Source organism: Enhydra lutris, unplaced genomic scaffold (genome assembly GCF_002288905.1).
Source record: "Enhydra lutris kenyoni isolate GAN:26980312 unplaced genomic scaffold, ASM228890v2 scaffoldscaffold3, whole genome shotgun sequence".
NCBI classification, from domain to species: Eukaryota; Metazoa; Chordata; class Mammalia; order Carnivora; family Mustelidae; genus Enhydra; species Enhydra lutris.
In genome coordinates, this window is record NW_019154087.1 from 63,902,726 (window position 1) to 63,916,950 (window position 14,225).

At 32.8% G+C, this 14,225-nt stretch overlaps 1 protein-coding gene across 1 annotated transcript in view; it reads left to right on the forward strand.

Moving 5' to 3' along the window:
• Positions 1-14,225, forward strand: part of LOC111153330 (LPS responsive beige-like anchor protein) — a 754,899-nt gene that overhangs the window by 449,363 nt on the left and 291,311 nt on the right. The window contains exons 38-39 of the mRNA XM_022512304.1: positions 5,991-6,115; positions 13,911-14,057. Of these exons, the coding sequence (XP_022368012.1) occupies positions 5,991-6,115; positions 13,911-14,057 (272 nt within the window). The remainder of the gene's footprint in view (positions 1-5,990; positions 6,116-13,910; positions 14,058-14,225) is intronic.

Sequence of the window (14,225 nt, forward strand, 5' to 3'; positions counted from 1 at the left end):
TGACTTGATGTATTATCAAATCTATGTATCAGGCCTCAATAAAGAAATAATTCTGCTTTAGAAGATACCTCCTTTTGGATCCACGTAGTCGAAGTGTTTTTTTTTTTTTCCTTTTCATTAAGACAGCACAGTGCATAGATCACCTCCATTTGATTTATAGTTAGTTCTTGGTTTTAGTTAATATTCTTTCTATTTATCTGCATGAAGGCACAGCAGATTTCAGCTTGTGAGATAAAGCATTCTTTTATATTGTATGATGCCCTTAGTACCTGAACATTATTTCACCAAGATTTATGCAGAAAGTGAAACCCTTCTAGAACTTAAGCACTTTTATCTTCTAGCTGACAGTACACTGAAAATATTTACTTCTTTTTAGAAGTTACCATTTGTTTAAGTTGTAGCTAATATCTAGCATGAGTTTTTAATCTAAAAATATAGAAATGAAAGCGAACCAGATACAGGAATTTAAAGAACAGGTAATATAAAATTTTTAGAATAAGATATGAAGTGCTAAAATTATTTAGGATTTAGAACTTTTATTTAGCCAGAAAATTTATTGCTGACTTTTGTTAAGGCTATCAAGATGTATCAAGTATTGTCATAAGGAAGTGGGTAAGATGGAAAATGGGACATTTTTCTAATGTAATTGCATTGTGACAGTTTTTCTTTTTAAAACTAGCACTCTTTTATTGATGTAGATCCAGGTTACATTAAAATGACACAACAGTGAAATTGCAGACATTTATATATCTGACTAAATTTGAATAAGTGTTAGTACCTTTAAGTTATGGAATAATTGGAATATATATGTAGCTGTCACTGATTTTTAGTAATTAACATAACCAAATTTAATAGAATAATATAAAAAATCTACTTTAATAAAGCAATATGAACTTAATGACTTCAGGGAAATAATGTTAATGTTTCCCTTTTTTCCTTGATTATTTTATTCTGTGTACTAAATTTTGTCTCTTTTTTTTGATTTTTTGACAATGTACTTAATCCTGGTCTGAACACTATTTCTGCTACTGATAGCATCTGAAGAGGCTTATTCTCTTTCCTTTCCCAAAGATTAGATTTAACTCTAGGAGAAAAAAAAGGAGCTTGAGCATTGTATGGAGAGGAGGAAAAGATGAGATGTTCTCATGGCACCATGTCATTCTCAAGGGTGTTCCTTTAGAAAACCAAAATGAGCATTGCACAAATCCAGGAGTGCCATTTATACAAATTTTGATGTGAACACTGCCTCCTGGAGTTATGCAGTTTACTAGCCATTTAATAGAGCTCTGCTCTATTACGCATAGTTTTTTGAATTCTCATTATTTATTTTCACATCTGTCTTCTCCATGAGACCAGGACAGTATCCTAACAATTCTTGTATTCTTGGCAGCTGGATCAAGGTAAAGAGTCAGTCATTATTATTAGTAAATATTTTTGGATTCTGTTACAATATTCATTCATTTACACGTTGTTAATTGGCTCCTTGGTGTGTTAAACTTTTCCAAAACACCCTGAACTTTATAAAGTCTTAAGATTTACTTTATAAAGTCTTAAGATGTGAAAAAAATAGATTATTTATACTTGAGCCATTTAACTGCTAGAGGAAGAAAGTGGATTATATCTTAGTTATTGATTGAGTCTTTCTTTTAGCCTTTTCCACCTGATTCTCATTTGGGTCATACTTGTTCATTTATTTTACTTGATCAAATCACTGACTACAATGGAGCTCAGAAAGGGTATTAATAGACTATTAATGCTTGAGTTATATTTCCCTCTAAGATATATTTCAACAATCTATTTGATTCTATTCTTGTAGAACAGAAAATACAAATTCCGTATATTAAAATAACATTGTTTTATAGTCTTTTATGTAGATTTTAATGATATGTTAAAGGTATGTGTATACAAACAGATAAGAGTGAAGGTTTTTTTTTTAAATTATGAAGAAATTAGATGACTTAGAAAAAGACAATTATACTTTTATTGTAATTTTAACCTCAGGCTTTGAAATTAGCTCAAAGAAACAGGGAAAATAATTAGAAAGAAAAGTTAGAACACTTAATTTCAGTGTCATCCACAGCTTTTCAAATATGTGTATTTACTTAGTTAGAGATTTTAGTACTTGGAGAGTATACTAGTAGGGGACCTAACTACAGCACCTTTTATAGAGAAGACTTTATTTCCAAATGTTATGTGGCCTAGGCTCACATCCTTAATTTGAATACTTTTGGGGATCTTAGTTTTCATTTTTGTGGAAATGGATAAAGGTTAAGTTTGTGAATGTGGTATCACATATTAATATAATTTTTTTTGGATGAGTTCAGATATATAAAGGTGTGCAGTAATCCAGATATATATATATTTCTAAATTTTCAGAATAATAATTTCTTATCTTACCCATGCTTGTATTTGATTAACAGTTGGTTTCTTTTCTGTTTTTTTTTAAGATTTTTATTTATTTATTTGACAGAGTTCACAAGTAGGCAGAGAGAAAGGGGAGAAGCAGGCTCCCCACTGAGCAGAGAACCTGATGGGATTTGGGGCTTGATCCCAGGACCCTGAGATCATGACCTGCGCCAAAAGCAAAAGCTTAACCCACTGAGCTACCCAGGTGCCCCAAGAGTTGTTTTCTGAACCTCGTTTTTTAAAATTTTTCTAGCCATACCATTGGTGATAACTCCAAAAATATACAACTTATTTAATTCATAACATCATGGGAAGATAGTTGATTATAGTTGATTATGCCAAATTTGCCAATTTCTTATCCTCTTTTCCCCTACAAGGGGCTTTTAGGGAGGGGTAGAGGTATTTCTTAAATGAGAGTGAAATCCTTATGTGAAAGATCTGAACTTACAGAAGTTGGTGATTGAAACCTACACATTCCTCTTGCCAATACTGTTCTAAAATGACAAACCATGCCTCATTTTTTCAGTGATAAAAGTTAATACAAAGAGTGTATGTTATTGGAAGGAGTAGGATTGGGGGGTAAAACATGGGATTTTTAAGCCCAGGTCTGTTTCTATGTAAATGACTTTAAATATGCTAGTAATTACCCTTATCTGAAAGAAATGAATATGGCTTTTTTATCCCCCAAAGAACATGTATTGCTCTGAGCATCAGAAATTGGATGATAACGCTATTTTTTATCCAAATGAGGCTAATAGCTATTCTTTTATGAGTAAGTTCTTGAGGATTTGTAACCTGTATCACCTGCAGAGCAGTGCTTTATTATGGAGAGACTCTAGAGAAAATGTATTGAAAGTTTTGGGCTCTCTAGAAGATTTTTGTAATATACTCTAGATCTGTGCTCTGTAATAAGTGATTTTTGTTTGTCTTCAGATTATTTGAAATTGTTAACAGGAGTTAAACTCTTTGTATTGAGAAAGATAGTCTGAGATACAGCTTCAGGATATTATAAACATTATGGTGAGCTATAAAGTTTTTTTTTCCCTTTTTTTTGGACTGTAAGTATTTTTTAAAATTTTTGGTACTACATTTATATTTGAAGATGAGATTTATCTTAAAAATTTTTTCATTGTATGAGCAAATTCTCCCTTCCTGATATATTGGTGCTTTTCAGCCAAATGTTAGTATCAAAGGGCACAAAAATAAATATCATAGTTCTGTTTCCTCTTAATTTTCATTATTGCTCTTATACATATTGTCTTTGAGTTATCTCTTAATTTGTGAATGATTTTATAATTCTTCTGTTTTTTCTACACTATGACAAAAAATATTGCACACATCCTTTAATAGCTGTTGGATTTGACTTCACCCTCATGCATTATACTAGAACGTATTGTTACCTAATTTTGTAATAATTTTATAATAGCAGCTTAACATCTCTTATAATTTTAATTGTTATCAAGAAAAATGATATCATTTAATTTGACTCAAAATTCAGAAGGATGGATGAATGACAAATTAATAATTCACCACCTTTGCATAAGACTGAAGCATTGAATATTAGAAGGATTGATGGCAGAAGAGGTTAACAAATTTTAGCAGCTTTCATTAGCTTTACTTCGTCATATGTTTGTGGTGCTGACTGAAATAGGCTTTGTAGGAGATCTCAGTCTAGGGAACTAATTACTTGTGCCGATTGCCGCCCTGATGAATAGACCCTCATTGTATCATTCCCCTGAAGACGAGGAGCAGCCTGTGATTCACGACTGCATCCTGGCTGATATTTGATAATAATTTTAACAGATAAATGTAGGTAGGCAGAATGATGAAGTGCCTATCCAAGCTCCATGACTATCAAAGCCATACACGTAGCCATCTGTATATGGTCTTCTCGCCTTTCAGCTAAGGAGAATTTTATTTTATTAATTGAGTTCAGACAACTCTTGTCTTTTGCTTCTATGTGTATTCTGTAGGAGCTTCTTACATATTTTAAATGGTATTATAATAGTTTTCATTTAAAATGGACACAGCAAAATAAGAAAGAAGAATAAAAGAGCTCTTTAATTTTCCTTTTTGAGGACTGCAATTCTTACACTTTTTTGTATTCCATTTTGGTTACAGTACATCTCCTCCTGTTTTGCATGATCAGAATCAACAAAGGAAGTTTTTGATATTCTCATTGTGTCCCCAGCTTTCTCAGAAAAGACCACTGGATTCCTATTATTTTAAAAAATATATATCTTCTTTAACTAATGTACTGTTAGTTGTCTATGCTTTTATTGATCTGAGATAATTTTTAATCAGTAAAGTACTTCTTTACAAATTATTTTGAATTTTTAAAGGATAGCATCTCCAATACATCAAAATAAGAGTAACTTTTAAGTGGGTATTTTGGGACTATCAGTTGGTCAAGACTAATAGGTCAAAGCTGACAGGTACAATTTTATTAGCTCATGAAATACAAGTGCGATTTTATTTTGTATTAGTCATTCCTTATAGAAGTTTTGATTATGAATTTTTTTATTTAATTAATGAAGCTTAGTGAATAAGTGTATTCTGCAGGGCTTTGTTTTTTTACTGTAACTGAAAAAACTTCATATTAGTGTTTTCCTTACAAAATATTTTTCAGCATGCTAGATTATGATTAGTTAATAGAGAGAGAGTTGACATTTATATATTGCCATATAAAAGATCCTCATAATTGGGGAAAATATAGTAGAACCCTTTAAAAAATACATTTCCAAAAGTATGCTTTTGATATAGCAGTTATTGCAGATCATATAGCATGTAGTTTTTAATTAAATATAAAAACAGACTACATAAAACAGAATTCCAATCTGATTTGCTTGAAAATAGATTGCTGTTTCACTCTATAGGAATGGTTTATTTAAAAACAGTAAATGGAAAAGAAATGCATTTTCTTGTGTTGTTCTAAGCCTCAGGGGCTAAATGTAATGAATATTTTAAGAGATTATTTTAATTAAATTCCTGCACATCTAAACAGAGTAATATTTTATTATCACATACATAACCATGTAACTGAGATATTCATTAAAGTTAACACTTTCTGGACCAAGAATTCATGGTATGATTTACTGACCTTGTGCAAAAAGGCACAAATTAGGAAGAAAAATGAAGGGGGACAGACTTTGATTAATATAGGTAATGCTATACCATATTTATAATAGCCTTTTTCCCTATTCTGGTTTATAAATGCAGCCACAGAGAAAGGTGCCCTGCTGAGGCTGAAATGAGGCTGAAATCAGAGCACATGCCACTAGAGTGTGGGGAAACTGATCACACTGTCAGCAATTCATTTTAAAATGATGTATTTAGTGCTCATTTCACCTTCCAAGAAAAAGGAAAAGGAGTTCCTTAGACTGGAAGGTGATATTGTTATTTTCAAGGACATACCTAAGTTAAAGATTGCAGAAAAAGGGGAGTGTGAGGTGGAGGGAGAATTAGGAGGAAGGGGAAGGGAAAAAAAAAAGCCAGAGCAAACAAGGAGAGCTTTATGCAGAAATTCAGTGCTACCACGCTGTTTGATAATTGCTAACATATGTGGCTTCTCTGTTTCATTGTAGTCGTCCTCGTGAGTTCTGGCGCCTTGACTACTGGGAAGATGACTTGCGGCGCCGGCGACGATTTGTGCGTAACCCTCTAGGATCGACACATCCTGAAGCAACACTAAAAACAGCCGTGGAACATGGTCAGTGTATAAGCCACTCCTTGCCAATAGCAGCAGGTACAGTACTTGGTAATGAAGAGAATAACTTCATTATTACAAGGCACTGTAAAATGGTCCATGCCACATTTCATACTTATTCACCCCAGAAAGAGAAGTTAAATTTTTTTATAGTTAGTGTAGGGTCCTATTAAATTATGGTGTCAAGTGTATTTGTTTATTATGTTACACATGCAAAACTTACTTAACATAGACCCTTTGTTTCAGAGCAGGAGGATAAAATATTTCTCTTTTTAAGTGACACATTCAGCTTTGAGTAAATTAATCCAGGATGCCTGCCTTAAATCCATGAGTATCAGAAAGACAGCATTTACAAACCAAATAGGTTTCTAGGTTCTTTTGTGTGTATATGGTTTTCCCTCAACTATGGTATTTTAGCATGAGATTATGAAGTGGGAGAGATGGTAATAAATGTCCAAGTGCCTAGATACTTTCTGAGCCTTGATTTGTAGATGGTTGTGATAGATGGCTCCTAGAAAAAGAGAATAGACATTATTTTCATATGTTCCTGTTCTGCATCAACTTGTTATCAGAGCTTAACAAAACATTTTTCCCTTTTTTGACATAATGCGTATTACTATGATTCAGATTAGACAGAAGCCTGATGAGCAAATTGGAGAAAACAGAGAAAGTCCTTTGGATTTAATAATATACTCTCTTTGATCATAGGATTTCACTTAATATTTTATAACTTTTGAAAGCCAATTAAGATACATTGATTAAGGGGGGGAAGTTCCTCTCAATATTAAATTAATTTTGATTTTATAAAATATAAATTGGTTATTTTTTAATAAGATAAATGGTTTTAATTCTCTTTTTTCAATGTATTGGTTTAACATGCAGCAGTTTATGGTTAAGTGATAGTATGTAGTATACAAAATAAATATAAAATTACATTCAGTAAGGGTATTAAGGATTTTAAGGATATTAAGAATTTAGATTAAAAGTCTATGATCTTAGCAAAGTTTGGCTTTAGTCAGGCAGCTTAACCTCTTGCACTCAGCCTTAAAGAGCCATTTCTGGAAGAAAATGTCCACAATATGTCATGAGATATAACACCAAATGTGACATCAGTCCTTTAAAATAAATGATCATACAGAGAATAGTCAATAACAAAGTGATCTAAAAGCAATAATAGTCTGAGGGCCCTACATCTTCAACTTCAGGAGGTAGGGAAGGAGAAATAAGATGTAGAATTAATTAGGCTACTTTCCCTTTTAGGGTCCATGCGCTTTTTATGTGTTGCCATACATTTCAGAGTTATATTTATTTTCTTCTTTCCTTTTTTTTTGGGGGAGGGGGAATGCCTGATAACTCACTCTTACACTAAAAAAAATCAGCTTAATTTTGCAGCTTTATACTTTTCAGTCAAACAGACGTTACTATGTACACTTAAAATTTAATAAGTATCTTTCTGTCTTCTTAACTGTCAGTGAACATTGAGTTGTGAAGCCTGAAGTCTATCAGTGACAATAAATGTATTTTCATGAAAATATTTCCTTTTATACTTGGAGAAGGGACTTGTTTTTAAAAATTATACATAGGCAATCTGTTAATCCTTAATTTTGAAAGAAATATCAGTAACTTGAACTTAAAATTCGTGGTATAGATTTAGTACAGAGCTTATTAAAAATCCATCTTTATTAAAAATAGTACATGTAGCCATTTGGGGGAATGGCAGAATTTTTTGTAATGAATAAATTTGGATTTTACTGCTATTGAACTTTACCTTTTAAAATAATATTATGTCAACTCTTTTAATGCTAAGAAGCTGGCTAAAAAATATTTATTAGCAATGCTTACTGTCATTTAAGACTTTTTAAAATCCTGTATGGAAGCAGATTTCACTAAAATTACTCTAAATAGTAATTGAAAGGTTAATATAATATTCATTAAATTGAGAGAAGTAAATGAAGCATTATGTATTTCCATCTTATTTGACAATATTGTACATGAATCTTAAAATGATTAATATTTAAAATACTCTGAAAGATTAAAAACAAAAATTTTAATCTGAAATGTGTTTTTTTAAAAAAAAAGTGTAGGAGATGCTTCAATGTCTGCCAGTTAAAGAGGCATGTCATATTTAATATAACATCTTTTGATGAAATAGACAAGTTTTCTGTCATAATTTGTATTTTTTATTTTAAATAATATTACTTTAAAAACTCAGCACATAGTTTGTACACTGGTAGTGTTTCATGTCAATCAGATTTATGCTAGTTCATTACATAAGCCAAGAACTCAATATTTAGTGTTTTATTGACATATCTTACAGATGACATTCAGTTTTAATTTTATGTTAATTATGAAATTCTTGTTCTTTAGCCTTACCTTAATAACAATAAGGAAGCTAATGAAAATAAACATTAAAAATCAAGTTAGCGAAACAAAGTGGTTAATGTGATCAAGAAGCACTCGAAATTACAGAATTTAACATGGATAAATACTGTGCTTCAGTGTTGAATTTGAGTATTAAAAATAGATATTACTGAGGATAGTGTGTCAGTTTTATTCTGTTTTAGGAGTTCTCACTTTTATTTATAATTGATGTAACTAAGGAGGCACATTAGTTTAATACAGAATCTTAAAACATCATGAACTATATTATTGTTATCAAAGGGAAACATCTAAATAGAAATGCCGTTAGAGATTAGTTATGTATTTTAGTAGTAAGAGCCATCTTTTTTATAGATTGATTTGATTTGAAGGAAAGCCTCTGGTGTAAAGGTGGCAGAGTAAATACCTGAAGAGTGATGTTCTCTGTTCGGGCGATCAATACTAGCCCCATGACTCTACTTCTGGCTACCTTCTAGTTAAAAACAAATTTTTTAATTCTGACAATTTAATTGCCCTTCCCAAGTTCACATTAACTTGCTTGGGGAAAAGGGCCTTAGGTAATTTTTCAAAGAGAGACCCTCCAAAGTGGTTATTTATAAAAGTCATTTTGTAATGGGAGATTTCTTTAACTTCGCAGAAACTGAGTCGTATTTTTAAATTAAAATTAATACTTCCTCTTATTATCAAATATTCTTTATGGAAATTAGCAGCAGCAAGCAGAGGTGGGTATTTGATTCTTGAGGGCATTTTCTTGCATTTTATGGTTTAAATTTTATTAGAAATTAGTTGTAATGATTTGTAACATTCTCCTGATGTACAGGGCCCAGTTTGTCAGTTATTTATTATCAGAGCATTTTAGATCTGGAAAGAACCAAAGGCTAAAGTCTATTATAACTTTATTCTTTATAAATAAGGAAACTGAGGAAACAAAAGCCACATAATTCTTGGTACACACAGGACTAAAGCCCAGGTTAACTGACAACTAATCAGATTTTCTTATTGTAGTGCTATACTGTCTTCTAAAATTCATTGTTAAATATAATGGGAACTTTACATTTAAATTAAAGCCACATAAAAAATATTTTAAATGGTGGAAAGATTGGTTTTAATTCAAATAATAAAACAGTTTAGTGGTAGAATCCTATTGAATTCAAGACATTTTCATTTTGTTGAGAATGTGCATGCTAATGGTAATATATGAGGAGAATTTAACATAGGTTAAGAAGTCTCTTATAATTGTATGGAATGATACAAGTAACTCATCTGGTTTTCTTGGGATGACAGATCATATAAAGATCCTAAATCATGCCATTCTCTCATAACTTCAGTAATGCCAGATATTGTTGCTTCCTATTTAGGATCAACATATATTAGGTTCTGTAACTAAAACTCATTAGGAGATGAACTGGGCTTGTTCTCTTAATCTCCTAATCATCTTTTGTAGTTTCACTAATACTTCTAGAGTAAATTGTCTTGACTTGGAACTGTTTGGAAATTGCGTAAAGTTTGGGACAGTAGTTGTATATAAGATATTCTTTAAGTGTCTTGTTCAGAATAAGCAGTTATGGTTATAGGTATTTCACATCACATTAAGTGGATACCCATATTCATTTTATTTACATTTGAGGTCATTTTGTTATTCCAGTAGTAATTTTTTAAGTGCTTAATTCTTAATGTATAAACTTCTTTTACTATAATATGGACTATTGTTGATTCCATTTCACTGGTACAGTGGACTTTTAAAAGGGAGTTTATGTGTCATAGGTAGAACCATTTTCTGTGTTCTTTTTGTGTTTTAATTTTAGTTAGCTTGTGTTGTATAGATAAATCAACTGGTGCCTAGAGCTAGCTCTAAAGAACTTGAACTTTACATTTTGAGGACCAGCTTTACTCTGAGCCCTCTCACTGCTCTTAGCTTCAGTGAATCAAGTCATGTTTCAAAGAAAGCTTTTTTGACAGATTTCTGCAGTTTTATGTAACATTTGTAGTTTAGTTATCAAGTTAGGGTAAATATTAAACCAGAATAGAATGTAAGACCATATGAAGGCAATCTGTTAATAGTGTTATAAAAAATTTAAATAGTTATCATGTTTGGTAATAATTTTATCATCCAGCAAAGATCTGAATCAAGCTTTGAAATCGATTCAGAAGTGTTTTCTGACTTCATCCAGTTAAACTTTTATACTAGTGTAGAATATACTCACAAAAAATATCAAAACAGTTGATACTTGTTTTAATGATTGATTGAGTAGAAGGCGAACAGAAGTTAAAAATATACTTTCCCCAGCACATATAAACATGATAATTATCTTTTATTTTATGCTTGGGATAGTTTTGTTCTAATTTTGAAACAAAAAAAGTTCTTTAGCAGAGAGCTATTAGACCACTGAGAATTGAACACCAGCGCATGTGGTGTGTGTTAGAGTACTGTTGGTAATTTTACTGCTGCTAACTTAAAATCCTCAAGGGGGAGTTAATTACAGGAAAACCATTCTAAATATCAGTAAGCTGCATATTTTCCATGACAAGAGGTTTTTCAGTTGAGGTTGAACTATTCCAGAATCTGAGCTTGTAAAAATAAGTAAATAAATAAATTAAAGTGGGTATATGCGTACAGTAGACTTACAGTACTTCAGAAATTTTTCATAAAATTTTATTTAATTCAAAAGTTAGTTGTGTTTTAATATGTGTCGGCATGATGAGAATTAATTAAAATTTTTTAAAGTTCCTGTTGGATTGGATAACAAATTACACTTTGTGGTCATTTAAAATGAATGAATTTATTTATTGAGCTATTTTAAACCACTGTATATTGCTACTTGGCTGCTCTCATTTTTTGCAAATGTTTGCAGATTAGAGGGTTTTTTCCCTTTCTCTCTCCACCCCCTTACCCCCGCCCTATGTAAGCTTGGTGTAGTGTGCTTTAGGACATGTATGGTAATAATCAGAGATAGTAATGAGCAAGGTATTGAATTTGGTTGTTTCTGATGTTTATCATATCATATGCTCATCAAATTTATGTTTGGAAATGAGTATTTTTGTATTCTTAACTTGTTATTATAATTTTGACTTAACCTTTTTTAAATGCACTGTGAGAAACAATTATTGAACTAATCCATAAATTATATATATGTATTGATATTTGTGTAGTGATTAAGATACCAGTACCATAATGCTTGGATTTCAATCCTGACTCTACGAGTCAGGGAGCTGTGTTGCCTTGGGCAAGTTATGTAACCTCTCTGAGCCTGTTTACCTGACAGGGAGAAATTAGCAGAGGAGAATTAAATAAGTGAAGTCTTTTGAACACTCCCCAGTACATGGTAAATGTTATTTAATATTAGCATTATTATTATTTCTGCTTTGAAGAAGGAAATGTACATCTAGAAAAAGAGAATATAACATTGATTTTGTACTAAAATCTGATTGGCAATTGTTAATTTATTATGATTTGCTTTATAAGAAAGTATAGAAGGTGGTGGTTTCTCTTGTATTGCTCAGTGACCAATTTATTTTTAACACTGATAGTAAATAGGAAAAAGATCTTGTTTGGGCTCAGGCCAGTGTTTATCATCGAGTAAGAAAATATAAATACTTGAAATATAGACAATGATATAACAACTTAGTGTTATTTTCCTAAAAATTAGGGTTTGGGAGGTATATTTCTTTGTGGCTTAAAAAATAAAGGCATTTTAATTAGATACGTTAAATTTTTTCGAAATATTTATTGAGACCTTCATATGGGTGCAGCATACTATGCTCATTATTTGTGGGTATGAAGGAAAATAAAATTTGATATACCCATAGAGGGTATTCCAAGCTAAATATAGAGAGCTTTATCCCATGACTGCTTATTTACTATAAAGCCACTATTTGCTTTTAAAGTAGTGCCATTGGTATTTTACATAAATGATATTCATTGTGAACTCACAGTGAATAAGATAAAAATAAACTTTTACCTTTATTATTATCCATAATCATACCTGTTAAAATCAAAGAAGCTTTGATTTGTGAAAACGTTTAGTAGCATACATGTAGTGTAAGTATTTTGAAAAAATCATATAGATAAATATTAGTCCTGTTACTGCAAACATTATCCTTTCTGGCTTTGGGGCCCTAATGCCTAGGCAGAAACTGCAGTGGAGCAAAAAAGCCTCGCTAGCCATCTAATTTCCATATCAATAGCTCCTGTCTGGGTGGATCAGGTGCTTTGCCTCCTGGATTTCCCTAGCTGGAAGCCCCGGGAATGTCAGTAGTATAGCAGAGATTCTCAACTTTCCCTTACATGACACTACGAATTTTTAAAAATCACAACCCAAAACTTAGTACCTGCTTTTATGTATTTCTGAAGGAGAAAGCTGCTCAAAGCAGTGGAAGTTACCCTGGGGAGGGATATGGGGTTTTGAAGTCAGAATTTTGAGTTTCAGTGTTTTCTCCTTTCAGCTACACCTCTGTTCCTCTTTCTGGTTCAGTTGTTGGCTGTAGCTGCTCCACGGAACTGCTTCATTCCCTAGATTTAGTGTACCCTTTTCCTCTTTCCTCTCCTTTCTGGCTGTCTTGTCACAGTGGCTGAGTCTGGTGCTGCTGCTCTCCGCAGGCTGCTCCCGTTCAGGGCCTGTAAGACTCTTTGCCCAGATTCCTCTCCTTCTGGGCTTTCTGTTATGTTTGCCCCTGGGGTGTCTTAGCCTTTTAGTTTAAACACATGGAGGAGGTAGCGTTTGAGCCTCCACTTAGTTTCCATAGTGTCTTACTCTTGGATATTTATAAAAGGACTGAACTGGGGGTCTGGGTGTGGTGAAATGTGGGCAAGGGCAATATGAAGGTAAGAGGGAAGACTGGAGTAAAGCAGAGGGTGCAGCTTCTGAGAGCTGCTGTAGCTTTCTTGATGTCAGCTTTGGCTTCAGGATTGCACTTATATCCTCATTGGCTGTGAATCTCTCTTAGTTCTGACCCTTCTTACCTCTGGATTCTCCTTCACAACCACTCCCTCACCATTACATAATGTTTTGGCAGTATAATCATTATTTGCAGAAATGATCAGCCCTTCTTATTTTTCAGTATTAAGTAGGTATTGTTTCCAAAACTGGGTTCTGATTTTTTTCTGCTAATTTCCCCAAAATGTGCTGCCTTTGAACCCTCTCTTGCCCTAACTGTAAGTAAATAAATGGTTCCGTGAGCGGTGCAAGGGTCAGATTTAATGGGATTAGGGTGCTTGTTCAAGGTAACATTAGACTAGGCTTGGAGAATCACGTTTGTCAGAAAGAACATGTGTACCATCCCAGTCATTTCCCCACCGTGGATGACTCTGTAAAGATGACTGACCATCTTTGGCCACCTATCCTTACCACACTTCCCTGCCCTTCTGCCAAAGTACTCTTCCCCAGAGCTGATGGACAGCTTTGTTTCCTTTTCATTTCAGCTGCAGATGAAGATATCCTTGCTAAAGGAAAACAGTCCATCAAGAGTCAGGCTTTAGGAAATCAGAACTCAGAAAACGAGATCCTCCTGGAAGGCGACGATGATACTCTGTCATCCGTGGATGAGAAAGATTTAGAGAATCTCGCTGGTAAATTCAGTGGTTGTGCGGATATTTCGGCTAGCTCCGGGCCAATAAGCATCTAATTACTTACTTTTTCATCTGTGACCGCTAGGACTACCAAGTTTACACCCACAATTACTTTAAACAAAGATTGTTTTTGTTCTTCCAAACATTTTCTCCCTAATCTTCAACACG